The following is a 19,857-nucleotide window of genomic DNA, read 5'->3' on the forward strand; positions in this document are numbered from 1 at the left end:
AATTATGAAATAATGAGAGGATGATGTAAAAAATGATGATGGGTATAATTTTTCCTGAAGGTATATTAACTTTCTCATTATTTTTAACTTAAACAAAAAGATTAAGAGATAATGAGTGTTTTGTATTAAAATTAAGGTCATGGATAAAATACTACATTTGTCATATGCTTATATTAACTTAATGGTCTTTGTCTTTTTCGTATATGAGACAAAATATCGAAAATTGAGGTGGTTAAATACATAACTTACAAATTTATTAAAACCGATTCATATCATATTTTTATTAAAACTTGTCAATGAATTTATATTTTATACTCTTTTATACATAATATTAAATGCTTGAATTACATTATATATATTTTTTATATATTTTTTTATTAACATTAAAATAACCGATTCAAAATTATCATGAATTGTCCGATCCAATTTGTTGAACCACCCTATTCCGAACCAAGTTCTGTGGTAAAGTAATGATAAGGTACAAATTTATTTAGTAATATCCACCATATTCATTAGAAAAATGTTAATTTGCCCACTCTATTTAGCTCCTCATTTTGACACTTCATGTATTTTAATTTTTTTTTAATTTTTTTATTTACTTAATAGTTAAGGAAGTGATTATTAGTGTATTGATATTTTTTTATATTTTTAAAAAATATTTTAAAATTGAAAAAAAATAAAAAAAAAATTTAAACTAGAGGTAAGGTTGCGCAGTAGACTCTTAGCAGCAGAGTAACACCGCTCTATTCATTAATATACTTTGTGAACGGATCTCCCTCATATATTTGTAAAAAAATTTATAAATTTTATAAAAATCTTTCCAAATATATAATCATTAAAAAACTTATCTTAACCACAAATCACTATACTGTTTAAATATGTAATATATAGGAAGTGTATTGCATTAATGGCAATAATGTAACTTTGAACTATATTCTGTGAATTACTCGGAACAGAATCCGAAATAAAAGGAGAGATAGAAGAGGACGATACGGCATGGAATTTCCGACAGAGCTTAAAATCAGGAAAAATATATTTAAGATTATCCAATGCAGAGTAAAGGGGATGAGTCATCGTGGGTTGCTGCATCGTCACGATCACTAATAAACGTGGGCTCCTGCTATCCTCTCTCTCTCACTCACCCACGTGTCGCCCTCCCCAAACCCTCGATTCGATTCTTCGAACTCCAATAGGAGTCCTAATAATCAACGACAACAGCGTACACAATCATCCACTGCCGCACCAACTCAAACAGCAGCTGCTTCAGTCGTAGCACAGAGACAGACAGTCGACATCATCCTGAAAACCAAAAGGGGGGAGCCTTTCTAGGCCGTGCGTTCGTACTCAAGTACTGGTTCTCTGCCCCGAAACTTCTCAGCCGTTGTTCTCTCGAAGATTTTGTGTTTCAAAAAAGGAAAGTATTTACAGTAAAGAAGGGGACTGTGTCTGTGTATATCCCGGTTGGAAATCCACCTCACCCTTCTCCGGCCGCTATTAACTCAGGTCTCTCTCTCTCTCTTTGCCGACGTATTGCTGCCTACCAATATTTCTACCTATTTTTCCTCCTTTCCTTTTTTTTTTTTTAATTTGATTTAATTTCTCTGAATTAAGCTCTGGATCTCCAATTTCTTACCATTGGTTTCAACTGCGGATCCCCATTTTTTCTGTTCCTAATGATGCCAATTTATGCTCCTCTAATCTGGTTTTATTTGAATATTGAGTTTGGCAACAACTTGAAATAGTAACGGGCGAAGTTTCCACAATTCTATGATTCTATTTTTGGAATTAGTTACTGTGCTTAGGTTGTGTCTGTGAATAAACTTTATAAGGTATAATTGAGAAAAAAAAAACGCAAAGACGTGCATAGATTTCTAGATTTATACTGTCAATCTTAAGGCTAGGTGATCGAAAAAGAGGGAGTGAATACATATTGTTTGGAGGAGCCTATAGGAGGAAAAGTAACCCGATATGTAGTTGCGTTTTGGATTAGTTGGTTTTAGTACAGGGGGGTTACTTCAAATTGATAATATCTCATTCAGTTTTCGGAAGCTTGCATGTTTATGGAAGAGAAGCACTTACAAGCGCATGTAATTATGGGACGAATTAATTTCCTTATACAACATGGTAAAAGATGGGAGAATAGTTTGGAATGACCTTCGTTCATTTTGTCATTTTGCTTATGTAAAAGTGTTTTTGGTTCATTTCAATCTCAGGATGAGCTGAATCAAGGACGTCATATAGTGTGTGGTGTCATTGCTGAGTACATTACCAGACTAGTACCTGTAATCTATGCTCATAATAACTAGATGTTAACTAGTTCTATGCATGGGCCCCTAAGAGTGTCACATAATGCAAATTGCCCCAAGGACAGGAATACCATGGTCCATATGACTGGTATTGCGCCATTCGGGGTGCCTATCAAGACTCCCCAAAAAAATATATATATATATATATATATATATATGTAGGACTCCCTTGGAGAATGAAGTTTGTGGGTAAAGTGATGTCTCTGACACGACTTCCAGATATGGCAGTCTAGGGGTTCCCCGAGAATAGTCAAAACAAGGATAAATAATCCAATGCATTCTGAGTACCAAACAGGGGAGTTTATTGAGGAAATCATCTTTGACCTTTTGCAAGTTGAAATGGTGAATTTAGGGAATTATGCATGTATAAATTACTAAGGAAATGGGGACCATCTGACGAACATTCTGGTCCTCACTTGAGACTGTCATGGCAGGGGAGCTATTGTATGATTAGCCTTTACTAAATTCATCCAATCCACATGCTCTTATGGTGTTGGTAAGGAGTCAGAGCCTTGAACATGAACCAAGCTTCCAGTATATCAAGCCTAGGCATTTACGTCGGATATAAACATATGTTGTAATCATTTATGGCAACACTCTGTTTTGTGGTCTGAAATGACTGCAGAACTGAATAAGAGATAAAGTACAAGTTAAAGGCACTTAGATGTTAATGCTTAACGGCAATAAGCAGTGAGTCTGTTGGCGAATATACAGATGACAGTCTATGACTTGAAAGAGGATATGGGATTAATTTAGGTAACCGTGGCTAGCTGGAATTTAAGGCTTTTGTGTTTCAATTATTTGAAGGTTAAACCATTTTGAAGTTCTTTAGGTTCTTTTAATAGCCATCTTCCATGAATCAAACTTCCAGTCATATAACATTTTGATAAATGTAAAATGCCATCAGATGTAATGATGTATGTGTTATATCAAAAGTGACGTATGTAGAAACTCTGATCGTTTTTAGCTTTGAAATAAAAGAGGTATTTATTTTCCATTTAAATTCTTATCAGAAGGAAAGAAAGGGGGGGTGGGGGGTGGGAAACAAAAAATAGAGAGAAGACGTGCATTATAACAGAAAAAGGAAAAGATACGTAGCCAATTTATTAAACTGGAACTTGTTGTGTGCTTACTGAACGCTTGCTCTGTTACAACTTATTTGAGATGCAATCACCACTTTTCCACTAGAACAGAATACCTTCAATCTCTTGTTTATTGTGGATGTGAGATAACGTCATTAATAAGTACTTTTACTACAACTCATGTTCATGGGAATCTAGAGAAATTGCTTTTGTTTACTTATAAAAAGTATCAATGTCAAGTATATTTATCATCTTCTGAAAATTCTTCCACTCACATATATGGCTATCATATGGTGCTTTTCAGGTGCTTCATAGATATCACTTAGGATACAAGCGATCCGGTCATAAACTGCAGCACTTTAAGGTGACTTTCTGAAACAACCTCGATGGGGACAGGGGAAGAGGGCACACCCACTAAGCCTTCCAAACCAGCTTCTTCAACTCAGGTCCCCTGTCCTCCTCCTATTTCCTCCACCATTCTCTCTCTCTCTCTCTCTCTCTCTCTCTCTCTCTCTCTCTCTGTGTTTGCGTGTGTATGTTAAAGCATTAAATGTATTTGTAGGAAATACCAACAACACATTCTTATCCTGATTGGTCGAGCTCAATGCAGGTTCATGATGAAAATATGTTTAATATTTTCGATTGATTTTTGCAGCTTTGTTACATGAGTTTTTTTCATTGTTTATCAAGATTACTTTGAAGTATGGATGATCAGTGTTAGTATCTTATAAATGAGATTTTTGTTTAGGCTTATTATGGTCCTGGAGCCACTCCACCTCCGTTTTTTGCCTCAACTGTTGCTTCCCCAACACCCCATCCCTATATGTGGGGAGGCCAGGTGAATATCTCCCTTTTTCGGATCATTTAGGCTCGGTTTGGATACACAAAACCTCTCATCTCATCTCATCATCACAACTTTTCCAAAATCCCACACAAAATATAATAAATAATTCAATTTTTTCAAATTTCAAACTATAAATATTATTAAAAAATTATATTCTAACAATATTTTATTCAACTTTCAACATCTCATCTCATCTGAACTGCGAAACCAAACGTAACCTTAGAGGTGTACATTCTACTGGATTGGAGATTCTTATTTTGCTTTTGTGTCCGCATTTCAGCACCCTCTGATCCCACCCTATGGAACCCCAATTCCATACCCAGCTCTATATCCTCCAGGGGGAGTTTATGCTCATCCTAATATGACCATGGTAATCCTAGTGTTCTTTCACTTTCATTCTAAATTAGGTTTCTATATTCTTTTTTCTTTTTTTAACAAATAACTCATGTGCCCACGTGTGTGATGCACGCACGCATACTAAGAAGTATTTAAATTGGTCATCTTAATTTTTTTTTACCATTTCTTGTGTAGACCCCAAACTATGTACAGACGAATGCAGAGTTGGAAGGGAAGGGCCCTGATGGGAAGGACAGAGCTTCAGCTAAAAAATCCAAAGTAACTTCTGGAAATTCTAGCAAGGCTGGAGAGAGTGCAAAGGCAGCTTCAGGTTCAGGAAATGATGGTGCTTCACAAAGGTGCAGCAACCTAAAGTGTAACTTTGTATCTTCTTCTGACTTGTTTTCGAAGAACTTTTTCCTTAGCATTGAGTTTCCATCAAAATTTGTGCTATAACTAGTATATGCTGATCAGAATTTGCTCCCCCCCCCCTCTTTTCTGGTTAACAGTGCTGAAAGTTGTACTGAGGGTTCATCAGATGGAAGCGATGAGAATAATGACCAACAGGTACAATATTTTAAAACCAATGGGTGTGCCTTTTTCTTATCCATGTAGGTTGGTTTGGCATGCCTCTGTCATTATTCAGATATTTATGGAGTTTTATACATCCGTATTAATCAGGCCTGTGGATATAGTGTATTCTTTTTCTTCTAATAAACACGTGCAATTCTGTAGGATTTTGCTGCAAGTAAGAAGGGAAGCTTTCATCAGATGCTGGCAGATGGTATGTTTTTCATCTTCAACCTTAATGCATCCTGCCTGTTCCTTTAGCTGTGAAAATTTTGTCCTTAGGAGCCAATGCACAAAATACCACTGTTGGGGGCATTGTCCAAGGTTCAGTTCCGGGGAAGCCTGTGGCCTCTATGCCTGCAACTAACTTGAATATTGGAATGGACTTATGGAATGCATCCCCTGGTGGGGCCGGAGCTGCAAAAGTGAGACCAAATCCATCTGGCACCTCATCAACACTTGAAGGCGTAATGCCTGAGCAGTGGAGACAGGTATAAGCCTTGAAGGGCTCTTCATTTTTCTTATTTTTATGCCCATTTTCCATTCCACTTTTTGATGTAAAAATTACCTTAGAATACAAATTCTTGTTGAATTGCTGCTTTTGAGTCTTTGCCCACAAACATGGCTGCACTTGTGCACACGTGCTCTCGCAGCTATGACACTGTTGCAGTTCCGAATATGTTATTTTCTGTTTTTGTATGCCAGTGTTATCTTTAGTTTATCACTTGATACACTTCTCATGGGGAGGCTGTTAGTTTTGAACTCATTGCGATTGACTTGCCTTTGAACTAGTTCCGTAACAAGATTTGGTTTATTACCATAGTTTACCATTTACCTATATATTTTAACAATTAAGCTTTCTATTAATTCCTTCGTACTGAGTTTTAGCTCTTGATTTTGACAGGATGAACGTGAACTTAAAAGACAGAAGAGGAAGCAATCTAATAGGGAGTCAGCTCGGAGGTCAAGATTACGCAAACAGGTAAAGATGTACTTGTTTATTGGGAGCAACTTTTTGTCTGTTTCACTTAGGTCCCACTGCTCGGCCATGTTCTCAAACCCCCTGATTTGTGCCTTCAATTTTTTAACCATCTTAAGTTATGACAAAAGTGTTTTGATATCTTTCATCAAGTAACTTTGTGTTTCTCCTCTCTTTATGATGTTGAAGAATGATGTGAAGCTGAGGGAACATCATTTCTTTGATTGAATCTTACTGCCCTTGATGTTATTATAATCAAAGAAAGAAATAGGTTGGATTTTCATTGATTGCTGGGTAGTCCTTATATGTGCAGCTGTGCTTGAAGTCTGGTAGGGACCATTAATTATCTTGTGCATATTTTTAAATCAATCTTGCATTTCTTGTTCCAACCAGGTAGAGTGCGAAGAACTACAGGCAAGGGTGGAAAACTTGAACAATGAGAATCGCACTCTCAGAGATGAGATGCAGAGGATTTCCAAGGAGTGTGAAAAGCTTAAATCCGAAAATGGTTCCATCATGGTTTAATTTTAAACCCTTGTCTTTTAGTATAACTCTTTCTGTTGTTTTTTTCTTTGGTGATCACTGCGGATAAGATTTTCCTTCTGATTGTTAATTGATTACCCAAAATGTCAAAAGCATTCCAATCAATTCTCTCCCAAGGATTCCACCAGTTTGATGGGAAAGTTTTGCCCTTTTTTTTGCTTGTATAACAGGAAGAATTGACAAGTATATGTGGACCAGATGCAATCGCTAAACTCGAACAGAACATCCCCACATCAGTTCTTCAGTCTCATGGTGGTGATGGCAACAGTTAGAAACCCTGCAAAGACAAGAAGACTCTAGTCTGAGAAACATAAATTAATTCGACTCCCGGAAGTAATGACATTTGCACTCATCGAGCATAGAACATCTATTTTTGTTACTAATCTATAGCCTTAACCTCTTGTAACTATAACTTTTATGAATCTTAACCGAGTGGTTACGTTGATAAATCCATCTGTATTGTATTGGACGATTAGGGGAAAAATATTGCATATAAGAGAGTGCTACACAATACTACTACGGCACCAACATTTATCTATGTTTGTATGCTTATTGTCGTCAATACCACATTTTCTCTGTTAAGGCAACATTTTCTCGCTGGGTTAGCTCGGCTCATGTGTCAAAATACTATGAACTCATGAAAATACCGAGAAAGCTTTTGGAAAAATTTGCTCTTTGACCTTTGCTCTGTTCATTTACTGCATAACGTCTATACAAGGAAAGCAGGTCAAATGCTATACACGCTGGGGAGGGGGGGGCGCCTCTAACTGATCCCTCATATTTAGCCTATATACATGGTAATATATCTATACAACTAATATTAATAGAGAAGTCCTAAATTATATAAATTTTTGAGTTGTATACGTTAACATCCCCTCTCAAATTGATGCTGGTAAGTTAACCAGCAACAATTTTCCAACCAAAAATTGATGCCGTTGTCGAGTCATTGCTTTGGTGAAGATATCAGCCACTTGGAGATCAGAAGAAATGTAAGGAATAGATCACCCGACTCTCCAAGGGTATCTCGGATAGAATGACAATCAACCTCAATGTGTTTAGTGCGTTCATGAAAATGGGGATTGGTGGCAATCTGAATAGCACTAGTGTTATCAGCATGAAGAGGGGGTAGAAGTAGTATGAGGAAACTCAAGCTCCTCAAGAAGACCACATAGCCATACCATCTCAAAACAAGCAGTAGACATGTCACGATACTCAGCCTCGATAGAGGATTTAGAAACATGATCTTGTTTCTTACATCTCCAAGAAATTAAGGCATTACCTAAAAACATACACCAACCCGTAGTAGATTGACTTGTATCCGGACACCCAGCTCAATCAGCATCACTATAGGCAACAAGTTGAAGAGATGAGCCTGTAGGAAAGAATAACCCACGAGTAGGAGAACCTCGAACATAGCGGATGATGCGTCGAACTGCAGCAAGATGGAGATGTCGAGGAGAGGACATAAATTGACTAACCTGATGAACGGCATAGGAGATATCATGGCAAGTAGTGATAAAGTAGGATGAGACTCCTAACCAGGCGCCGACAGAGAGTAGGATCATCCAAAAGGTCCCATTTATCTTTCCTGTATTTGACATTTACCTCCATAGGAGTATCAACAGAAGAAGTGTCCTCCAAACTAGCCAAGGTAATAAGATCTTGAATATACTTATGCTGGTTTAAAAAAATACCATTTGCCCGATGATGGACTTCCAGTCCTAAGAAGTATGTGAGCTGGCCAAGATCTTTCATATGGAAAGTCGCATGCAACAGTTGCTGAAGGTTAGTAATCAAACCACAGTCAGTGCTAGTAATGATAATATCATCCACATAAACCAAGAGAAGGACTATACCCAATGCAGACTTGTGGAAGAAGAGAGAAGAATCATACTGACTTTGTGTAAAACTGAAGGTAAGAAGTGTACTGCAAAACTTCTCAAACCAAGCTCGGGGAGCTGCTTGAGCTCATACAGAGAACGCCTTAGCTTACAAATATCATGAGGAGAAGAAGTAGTCATACCAGAGGGAAGCTTCATATAGATCTCTTCTTGGAGATCACCATGAAGAAAAACGTTCTTCACATCCATCTGATGTAATTTCCATGACTGTAAAGCGACAATAGCTAAGATGGTTCGAACTATGGTCATTTTGGCAACAGGAGCAAATGTCTCCTTATAATAAATCCCATATTCTAGTTTGTTTCTCATAGCTACTAGGCGAGCTTTGTACTGATCCAAAGAGCCATCAGAATGAAGCTTTACAGAGAAAACTCATTTACTCCCAATAGGCTTGACTGTAAGAGGGCAATGAACAATATCTCAAGTGCGATTCTCCTCAAGTGCTTGAAGTTCTGTTTGCATTGCATTTTGCCAATACTCATATTCTATGGCCTGTTTGTCTCAAGAGGGAATGGAAATAGAGGATAAAGTAGCCACAAGAGAGACAGTGGACGAGAAACCATACCAATCAGGGGGTCGAGAAGGGCGAGTAGACCGGCGAAGAGTGGTGGAAGTAGGAGCAGAAGTAGAAGTAGGAGCAGGAGCAGACGCCAGGTCAAGATCGTGAGGGGGCACAGAGGAAGTGGAACCAAACTCGTGTCGACTGCGTCTTCCATACACAAAACCAAGTTTGAACCTTTTCACAGTTGTCGGGGAATCATAAAAGCTAGGCAGAATAGATAAAGATGCAGATGGCAGCTCAACATGAAATGGAAAGAAATATTGATTTTCAAAGAAAACCACATTCCTAGAAACACGTATACGACAAGCATGGGGATCATAACAAATATAACCCTTTTGAGGTATAGCATAACCAAGAAAAGCACACTTAACAAATTGAGCAGTAAGTTTATGTCGTTCATGAGCAGGAAGATGCACAAAACAAACACAACCAAATGCCCGAAAATCAGAATATGAAAGAGAATGGCCAAACAACTTAAAGAAGGGCAAAACATGATATAACGTAGGATAGGGTAAGCGATTGATCAAATAAACAGAAGTAGAAAATGCTTCACACCAAAAATGAGGAGGAACAGATTATTCAAGTAAAAGGGTTCTTACCACGTCAAGAAGGTGAAGATTTTTCCTCTTAGCAACACCATTTTATTGCGGTGTCGAAGGACAAGAATGCTGACGCTGAGAGATGATCCCTTTGCTTTGAAAAAAGTCTTGAAACTCATTAGACATGTATTCGCCACCAAAATTAGAGCACAAGACCTTGATGCTGGCAGAGAATTGAGTCTGAAAAAGTGCAAGAAAGCCCTTAAATACTGAAAAAACTTCGGCCTTAGCCCATAGGAAGTAAGCCCAAGTAAAGCGACTAAAGTCATCAATGAAAGTAACAAAGTACTTGTAATGCGCATGAGAAACAATAGGTGCAATCCCCCAAACATCAATATGAATAATATCAAAACATTGTGAGGCACGAGATGCATGATTAGAAAAAGGTAGAACTTTACTTTTGTCAAGTTTTCATGATGTACAATCAAAAGAAAGATCAAGAGAAGAACATGCTTTATTTCCCAATAAACCAGAATTAAACAAAGAACGAAGTACATCAGAGTTTGGGTGGCCTAGACATTTATTCCACATCTTATTTCCAGAACCAACAACATTACATGCAAAGGAAAGTAAAGGAAAACTATGAATAATGGTAGAAGGAAAAACGTGAAGAGGAAAGAGTCGTCCCATGTTAAGCCCCTTCGCGATCATCTTCCCTAACACTTGATCCTTCACAACACAACCAGAACGAGAGAAATGGACATTACAATTATTATCAACCAATTGACCAACAAAAATAAGGTTTGTGGAGAGGTAAGGAGATACAAAAACATCAGTTAAAGAAGAAGAAAGATCACCAACAACACTAATAGGTAGAGAACTACCATCAGCGGTGTTAATTTTCATATTTCCATTATAATTTCTAACATTGGAAAGAGGAACAACAGTATTAGTCAAATGGTTAGAGGCTCCGGAGTCAAAATACCATGGCTTAGAAGAAACTTTATGATTACCTGAGAGCCCAAAAGCATAAAAAATAGAAATGATCATCTATTGTACCATTTCAGGAGTGTGTGTGTGTGTGTTCGGGTTTGCTAAGGCTGTAGGAGCAGGAGTAGGAACAATCAGCGAGGCAGCAGGCAATGCAATAGAACTAGATGCACCAGATCCCGAGCAATATGACCAAAAGTTTTACAACTAAAGCACTAGACAGCACACATGTCTCTACCCTTATTCCTTCCCTGTGCTGCATAAGCCACAGTAACAGGTGCACTAATATTAGCTCGATGTTTCATGCCAGCCTAAGTTACTATACGCTGCTCCTCACGAAAAAGTTCACTCAAACAAGCATCTAGAGATGGTACAAGATGACGATTTATCATATTAGAACGTGCAATTTCAAAGTCAAAACAGATTTCATCAAGAATTGATCTCTCTTGCTTGTTTCATGCACTACCTGAACAGCGGAGAGAGCTGCAACAGAAACATAAGTATAAACAATGTCTGAATAGTCAACCCAAAGATTTTGAAAGCCAGAAAAATATTCCTCAATGGAGAGAATTTCCTGTGTGAAATTAGTCATCTCATACTCCAATTGAAAATGTCAAACCATGTTGTCTTGGTTGTAAAGCTTGTTGAGGCAATTCCACACGTCAGCAGCAGTTTTATACGGCCTCAGATTGCGAACAAAGTGAGGCTCAACTAAGCCAAGGATCCAGGACATGACCCTACCATCCTTGATTTTCCACTTTGACAAAGCCTCTTCATCTTAAGGTGCGGGATCACTCCCATCTATATGACCCCATAACTCTTTTACCATAACATATAAATGAAATTGAAATTCCCAAGCAGAGTAATTTTTACCTGTGAATTTTACGGCAAATGATTCAGAAGTCATGATGCCAGTAAAAAAAATAATTCTAACAAAAACAAATACCTGCCCACTCCCCCACTAACTATGCCGGTAGAAGCACTTGCACATGCACCAAATAGCAACAGCCCAAATGCTGCACAGAACCTCACCGATAAGCACCAAACAATCACCCACAAGCACAGAATGCACTGATATGTGCCGAAACCCAAACCAGAGATATGTGCCGAAACAACTCAATCGAACCAAAGAAAAGGGCGCCAAAATCCAAAGGGCACCAAAACAATTTTGAACCTAGAAAACGCAACAGAGGTTGCCGAAAGGAAGAACATAACCAAGAAACACCCACAGAAGGCGCCGACCGAAACACAGGAACCAGAAAAGATCAATAGCAGCGTCGAACTCAACACAAGAACCACCCTAAGAGAAAAAAAAAAATTCAAAAACAGGCAAGAATTTTGAACCTTGCTCTTGATACCATGTCAAAATACTATGAACTCATAAAAATACCAAGAAAGCTTTTGGAAAAATCTGCTCTCTAACCTTTGCTATGTTCATTTACCTCATAACGTCTATACAAGGAAAGTAGGTCAAATGCTATACACTGCGCAGGGGGCCTCTAACTAATCCTTGATATTAGCCTATATACATGGTAATATATCTATACAACTAATATTAATAGAGAAGTCCTAAATTATATAAATTCTTGAGTTGTATACGTTAACATCAAGACCTGGGCATGGCCCATGCAATCACATAGAGAGATGACAATCCTGTCCCTAATTATGAAGATGTAGGCTCCAGACTTGCGTTTTTCAAGCATTAAAACCATGCAGAGTTATGATCCAATTCAGTGATAGGGGCATTAATGCATGAGAAGTGCTACAAACACAAGGAGATTATACAAAAGTATATTCACAAACTAACTTGGATTCATGTGATCCGTTAGATCTACTTTACAATCAAATTAACTTTACAATCTAACGTATCGTATCAAGTCACATCAGTTTGTAGATTTACTTTTGTGTAATCACTGTGTGGTTAAAGTATTTCTTTTAATATATTAATATCACTTAGTCATGATTAGATAGGAAGGAGATGAATGACGACCTTAAATGTAGTTCCTTCACTCTAATATTCGAAGACGAAAATCACGACATAAAATTCTTGAGCATTAGCCTGTTTCTTCTTGCGACATTTCCTCAAGTTTAGGAGTGAAGGTCCTACCGTTATGATGGGGCAAGTATCCGTGGTTGAAACCTCTAGTTCATTATTATGCCTTTAATAAGGGAAAGCTTGCACACCTCCAAAAAGATGTTTTGTGCAATGTTTTCATTTGGTGTGACTGCTACATCAAAAGTGATTGAGTAGTGATCTGCTGGAGGAGGGGACCATCGTAGATTGTTGTTTTGGATTTTCTAGTTTCATGCATTAGTGATACGGTAGCAAAATCTAGATGTTCTAAATTATGCTTTTGATCACAACTGCCTAATTCAGCTCTAGGTGAGTTTAAGTTGAATAAAGCTGATTTGCCTTGGTTTTTGCATGTATAAATGGCTTGTTATGTCTAGTTTACTTGTCTACTAGTTAAGAGATAATTGTACATGTTTTTACTTTTTTGTTTCTTGCACTATGATTGTAAGTAGTATTTTTTTGTTCTTTATTGGTTACTTCCTTTCTTAAGCTTGGGATTTAGGATTTTGTATTCTAAAGGCTACTCTTTTGAAATATGAGGTCAGGGATGGCTAGCAACACTTTAACCTTTCTCTATACAATCTCCAGTCTCGGTTCTAAATAATGAAGTAAGAGTTTGAGAATTGATGCAATGCAAAGGGGAGTGGAATGAGTAATTGATTAGAAGAATTTTTAGTAAAGAAGAGGCTGATCAGATATGAGTAGCATGAATGTGGAAGATAAAATGATTAGGGGTCCATCAAAAGAAGGATTGTTTTATGTAAGGAGTGCATACCACACTGAGCTTGAAAGAAGGAAGGCTAGTAGAGGTGAAAACTAAAGGCATCAAGAGAGGGATCAAAGCTAAGAAAGCATTTGGAAAATGAATGTTCTAGGAAAATTTAAATTATTTCTTTGGAAAGCTGTTAATTAGTTTCTAGCTACCAGGAGAAACCTTTTTTTGAAGAAAGTAACAAACAACCCCTATTGCCCCATTTGTAAAAGAGATGAGGAAACAGTTATGCATGTGGTTTGGCAATGTCCTGTAGCTTGTGATGTGTGGTCAGAGTCATTGAGTATATTGTAGAAGATGAAGATAGAAGAATTTGATCTACTAGCTCTGTGGGAAAGTTTAGTGAAAAAGCTTAATGGTTCAAAACTAGAGGGGGTAGCTGTTGTGATGAGGGGCTTATGGTTGAGAAGAAATGAGTGTATCTTTGAAGACAAGTTCAAATCTCCAAGTCAAGTAATCAGATTTGCTAAGCATGATCTGACAGAATACCAATTGGCTCAACAAATAGCAAAGGCAAGCAGTAGTAGGAATGAAGGGAGTCGAAGCAAAAATCTAAGGTGCGAGAAACCAAGTCTAGGTTTTGTAAAAGTTATTGGGATGCATCAGTTGACAAAAAGGAAATGAAGGTTGGTATAGGGGTTGTAATCTAAGATGAAAAAGGGAAAATGTTAGTAGCTATGGAGGGACAGAAGCATAATGTTGATCAACTTGCTATTGCTGAAAGTCATGCTTTGTGGAAGGCAATGATGTGAGCAGAGAACTTAGATATGATAGGGTGATTTTTGAGGGAGTTGCTCAAGTGGTAGTTAATGACGTTCACAATAAAAATGAAGATTTATCATAATATGGAAGTCTAATAGAAGGTATGAAGCAGTTACTGAAGTATAGAACAGATTGGAAAGTACATTTTACTCATAAAACTTACAATGAAGCAGCTCATATTCTAGCAAAGGAAAGTTTATTTTTACAGTCTGAATTTGTTTGGATAGAAGATGCCCCTAATTGCATTAGAAGAATTGTAGAGAGTGAGAGATGTTGTAATGACTAATACAAAGTGATCAATGAATACATTTTTTATTTAAAAAAAACATTCCTCGACCATAAATAATTGCTATTTAATAAAATGCAAAGTCTTGTCCTCTTTTTTTTTCTGTGAAATGGGTACAATAAGTATTTTTGTAAGTTAAACACCTGATGCTTAGCAGAATAGAAAAATTAAAGAAATTTCCTAAAGCAGCCTTGATCTTATCTATGAGCTCATGCGATCTGAACCAATCAAAATCAAGAGATCTCTACCATGGTTCAAGGATAGAGTAAAAGTTAAATCAGTTCTACATTGGGCATATTTCAACCCAAAGTAAACCACTAATCCAAACAGGGTTCAATCCTATCTCAGACTTCAGTTCCCATTGAGAAATTACAAGATAACCCATATAAACAAACATTCTCTCAAAAACTCCTTTTGACTATTGGAGAAGAGAAGCAAGGGAAGAAGACAGTGGTGAAGGGAGTAGAAGAGCTCGGAGGTGTGGAGAATTCAAAGCCTAGCAATCGATTTGGGCGATGTTCAAAGAATCTAATTAGCATGCGTATCCAACTCTTATGGAGTAACTGAAGTCTTAGGGGTCATTTGGAGAGTGAGATGTATCATGAGTTAAATTTATTCTTTTAATTCTTCTTTGTATCACATGTTAGTCACATATATTTTATTTCTCTATGTACTGATATAAATACTTGCTTTGTCATTGTACACAGACGTTTTAATACAATTGAGGTATTTTCTCCAGAAGCTTCTCTCGACCTTTGTTCTACTAGGGTTTCATCCCTTTGTTGTGCTAGGGTTTCACCCCTTCGTATTCTACTAGGGCTTACACTTTACATGGTATCAGACGTCCTTTTTTTATTGCTTCTATGGCCCCATCTCACAGATCCGTCTCCGAGGATGCTACTTCTCCTTACTTTCTTCATCCTAATGATAGTCTTGGTTTCCTTTTAATCACTCAACCACTTTCAGTGAGAACTATCATCCTTGGTCCCGTTCGATGTCCATGGCTCTCTCGGGGAAGAACAAGCTTGGATTCATTGATGGATCTATTCCTAAACCTTCGGATCTGACGGATTCGATCCTTTCTTCATGGCTTCGATGTAACAATATGGTGATATCTTGGATCTTAAACTCTGTTTCTCTGAAATTTCTACTAGTATCTTGTATGTTACAACTACTTGTGAGATCTGCTCAGATCTTAAGGAACAATTTTCTCATAAAAATGGACCTCACATTTTTCAGTTGCAGAAATCGATTTCCTCTCTTTCTCAAGGTTCTCTTTTGGTGAGTAATTATTTTACTCGTCTTAAGGGTCTTTGGGATGAACTTACTAATTACAAGTATGTTCATGCTTGTTCTTATGGAGCTATATGAACGTTGAACTCCTATATTCAATAGGAACATGTTTTACAATTTTTTTATGGGAATGAATGAATCTTTTGCACCTCCTCGTGCACAGATTCTGCTTATGGAGCCTCTGCCTACTCTTAATAAAAAAAATTCTCTTGTTTTACAAGAGGAACATCAACGAGAAATCTCTTTCGCTTCTCTGCCCTTTTTGATTCACATGTTTTTGCTTCTCAAATTGATGGAACAAGATCTGTTAAGTCCTTTTCTAAGAATGATAGACTAATATGTAAACACTGTGAAATTACTAGTCATGTGATTGAAAAATGTTACAAGTTGCATGGTTTTCCTCCAGGCTACAAATCGAAACAGGGGCAACAGTCTATGGCTATTAATATTGTCCTTAGTAATAGCAATTCTTTGGTTGTTTCTCTTTTTTCCTTGACTGAGTCTCAGTATCAGCAACTTCTGTCCATGCTTCATCCTTCTAAATCTATTGATGAAGTTCCTTTTGCTGTCAATGTAGTTGTTTCAAATTCTTTTTCTGGTATTATTTTTCCTCATAATAATACTCACTATGTTTTTTTCTGTTGCTCAATCTGCTACATTTGATTCGAATTCCTGGATTCTTGATACTGGAGCCACTGATCATATGGTTCCTTCTATTGATTGTTTTACTTCTATTTCTAGTTCTGTTAATGCTTTTGTGAAACTTCCTAATGGTCAATTTGTGTCTTACACATATTGGCTCTGTTTCTATTTCTGAATATCTTGTTTTACTTGATGTTCTTTGTGTTCCAACCTTTAAATTCAAATTGATTTCCATTAGCAAGTTAACACAATCACTAACTTGCTACTTTCTGTTTTCCTCTGACATTTGTCTAATCCAGTACCTGATTCATTAGAGGCTGATTCAAGTGGGTAGATTGCAAGGAGGTCTTTATATACTGCAACAGTCCGACCTTACTATTTCTAAATCTACTTTTTTCTAGTACATATGCTGCTTGTTTACCTGATACAATATCTTCATATGTTTGCTTCATTTTTTCCAAATGCTCTAACTATGAATTTTGAGATAATAGACTTGGTCATCCTTATAATTCCAGGATGTTATTTGTGAATAATTTTGTTCCTAAATTGATTGTCCAAATGCAATCCTTGCATGATTTGTCATATAGCTAAACAAAGAAAATTACATTGTCCTAATAATGTTCATTTGTCTGCTGCTCCTTTTGATCTTATTCATTATGATGTTCGGGGTCCATATTATGTACCTACTGTTGAAAGTTACAAATATTTTTTTACTATTGTTGATGATTCAACTCGTGCTACATGACTTTATCTTCTTAAGCATAAATTTGAAGTTTCACATATTTATAAAGTTTTTTATAAAATGGTTAAAACACAATTCCATTTAAAAATAAAATCACTTTGCACTGATCATGGCACAGAATTTTCATTTGCTCCTTTTTTGCATTCTAAAGGCATAATACATTAGCACAGCTGTGTTGAGATCTCTCAACAAAACTCTATTATGGAGAGAAAACGTCAGCACATCCTTAATATAGCTAGAACAATGATGATTTAGTCTCATCAGCCTATTCATTTTTGGGGTGATGTTGTTTTAACAGCAACTTATCTCATTAATAGGCTTCATACTCCTCTTTTGAAACAAAAATCTCCTTTTGAGCTTTCGTTCAAAACTTCTCATTTTTATGATCATTTAAGAACCTTTAGTTGCCTTTGTTTTGTTTCAACTTTACAAAGATCTCGAACCAAATTTGATCATAAGGCTCGAACTTGTATTTTTCTTGGTTATTCTTTTGGCATAAAAGGTTACAAATTTCTTGATCTAAAAACTAATCAATCTTTTATATCAAGAAATGTTGTTTTCTATGAACATATTTTTTCTTTTACTTCTCAAAATACCACTGATTTTTCTTCTATCATACCTTCTATTTTTCCTGTTGAATGTTCAACTTTAGATTTTTTAATTGTGCCTTCAACAACACCTTCTATTGATTTACCTCTTCACCTTCTCATTCAAATGATTCATCTGTTCAGTCTTCTTCTTCTCCAAATCCTGTCACGGTATCATTGCCTTCTGATCTTCCTAGAATATCTTCTAGAATCATAAAGGTACCTAGTTATTTGCAGAACTTTCATTGCAATTCCTCTTCTACACACTCCACATCAAACCCTTCAACAATTTATGATTCATCAGGTTCTTCTTCCCATTTGTCTTTCTCTCCTAAATATGATATTTTCAATTTTCTATCTTATGCTAATCTTTCTCCTTCAGATAAATCTTTTTTCATGTCCATTTCTGTTGATACTGAACCTGAGTTCTATCATCAAGCTGTCAAATACTCTTATTTGAGAGATGCCATGTCAGTTGAGATTGCAGTCTTGAAAATACATGGACTGTTACTTTTTTACCTCCTGGTAAGAATCCTATAGGTTGCAAATGGGTTTATAAGATTAAGTATCGTACTGATGGTTCCATTGAAAGATATAATACAAGGTTGGTTGCCACGGGTTGTACCCAAACTGAAGGATTAGATTATTCTGAAACATTTTCACCTATTGCTAAAATGGCTTCTGTTAGAACTCTTTTGGCCATTGCTACTGTGAAAGGCTGGCATCTTACACATCTTGATGTTAATAAGGTTTTTTTGCATGAGGACTTATATGAAGAAGTATACATGATTTTACTTCCCGGTTTTCATGTTAAAGGGGGGAGGGGGGAGTCCTAAGTTTGCAAGTTGAATAAATCATTCTATGGTTTGAAACAGGCCTCACTATAGTGGTTTTCCAAGTTTTCAGCTTCTATACTCAGTATGGGTTTTCAACAATCCAAAGCTGATTATTCTATTTTTACTAAGATTGAGGTTTCATCTTTTATTGCACTTTTTGTCTATGTTGATGATATTCTCATAGCTAGTAATGATATGAAATATGTTGAGCTTTTAAAGTCCTTGCTTGATGAGAAATTTAAGCTTAAGGACATTGGTAAGCTCAAATATTTCCTTGGTTTGGAAATGGCTCAGTCTCCTGCTGGTATTTTTTTGTGTCAAAGAAAATATTCTTTCGAGATTCTTCAAGATGCTGGTTTACTTGTTTCTAAACATGTAGTCTTTCCTATGGAACAAAATATTAAGTTGAGTAAGGATGTGGGAGACTTGTTTCCTAACCCTATAGTTTATAGAAGACTTGTAGGTCGACTTCTTTACCTCATATTAACTCGGCCAAACTTGTGTGATTTTGTTAATAGGCTTAGTCAATACATGGCTCAGCCTAGACAGCCTCATTTACAAGCAGCCTATAGAATTCTACAATATATCAAAGGCACTTCTGGTCATGGTCTTTTCTTCCCAGCTGCCAATTCATTATCTCCCAAAGCTTTAGCTCATTTTGATCGGCCTCTTGTCCTGACAGTAGAAGATCTATAAATGGTTATTGTGTTTTTCTTGAGGATTCTTTGATCTCTTGGGAAACAAATAAACAAACCACTATTTCTAGATCTTCTGCAAAAGCTGAGTATAGATCCATGGCTTCTACCACTTGTGATATTATTTGGTTTCTCACTCTCTTATCTAATTTTGGTATTTCTCATACTCATAGTGCTCAAATTTTTTGTGATAGTTAGGCTGCCTTACACTATATGGTTGTAAATGAACTAGTATGTTTGATAGCTCACTCGGTTAAACTCGAATCATGAAAAAAAAACTCGTTCGTGAAAGTAGATACCCGCTCGAATTGTAAATGACACATACCTGACAAAACTTGACTCGACGACTAAGGCTCGTTAAGACCTGCTCGTTTATACTCGAGTCGACTCGTTAGCTCGACTCGATTAAAACTCATTCATATATTGATAAATATATATATATATATATATATATGTATTAGCTAATAATATAAGCATACAACTTTTATAATTAAATATATAATATGTAATCTGATT

At 36.6% G+C, this 19,857-nt stretch overlaps 1 protein-coding gene across 4 annotated transcripts; it reads left to right on the forward strand.

Moving 5' to 3' along the window:
• The first annotated feature begins 1,109 nt into the window (after nt 1–1,109).
• Nucleotides 1,110–7,247, forward strand: LOC108997580 (G-box-binding factor 1). Of its 4 annotated transcripts, none has more exons than XM_018973927.2 (12): nt 1,110–1,503; nt 3,693–3,834; nt 3,951–3,998; nt 4,137–4,226; nt 4,513–4,602; nt 4,764–4,927; nt 5,078–5,135; nt 5,304–5,352; nt 5,421–5,629; nt 6,043–6,120; nt 6,511–6,636; nt 6,831–7,247. In XM_018973927.2, exons 2-12 carry the CDS (start codon nt 3,775–3,777, stop codon nt 6,930–6,932), a joined length of 1,074 nt encoding a protein of 357 aa, XP_018829472.1. In that variant the 5' UTR covers nt 1,110–1,503; nt 3,693–3,774; the 3' UTR covers nt 6,933–7,247. The 4 variants fall into 4 exon arrangements, with proteins under 4 accessions (XP_018829472.1, XP_018829473.1, XP_018829474.1 ...); XM_018973929.2 differs by having other exon boundaries at nt 1,114–1,503; nt 3,693–3,752; XM_018973928.2 differs by lacking the exon at nt 3,951–3,998.
• The last annotated feature ends 12,610 nt before the right edge of the window (nt 7,248–19,857 follow it).

Source organism: Juglans regia, chromosome 12 (assembly GCF_001411555.2).
Source record: "Juglans regia cultivar Chandler chromosome 12, Walnut 2.0, whole genome shotgun sequence".
In the NCBI taxonomy this organism is placed as follows: Eukaryota; Viridiplantae; Streptophyta; class Magnoliopsida; order Fagales; family Juglandaceae; genus Juglans; species Juglans regia.

Coding starts and splice junctions, on each gene's coding strand:
- LOC108997580 (XM_018973927.2), top strand. CDS start 3,775: ATGGGGACAGGGGAAGAGGGCACACCCACTAAGCCTTCCAAACCAGCT. Junction 4,603..4,763: donor CTCATCCTAATATGACCATG/GTAATCCTAGTG, acceptor TTTCTTGTGTAG/ACCCCAAACTATGTACAGAC. Junction 5,353..5,420: donor TCATCAGATGCTGGCAGATG/GTATGTTTTTCA, acceptor TTTTGTCCTTAG/GAGCCAATGCACAAAATACC.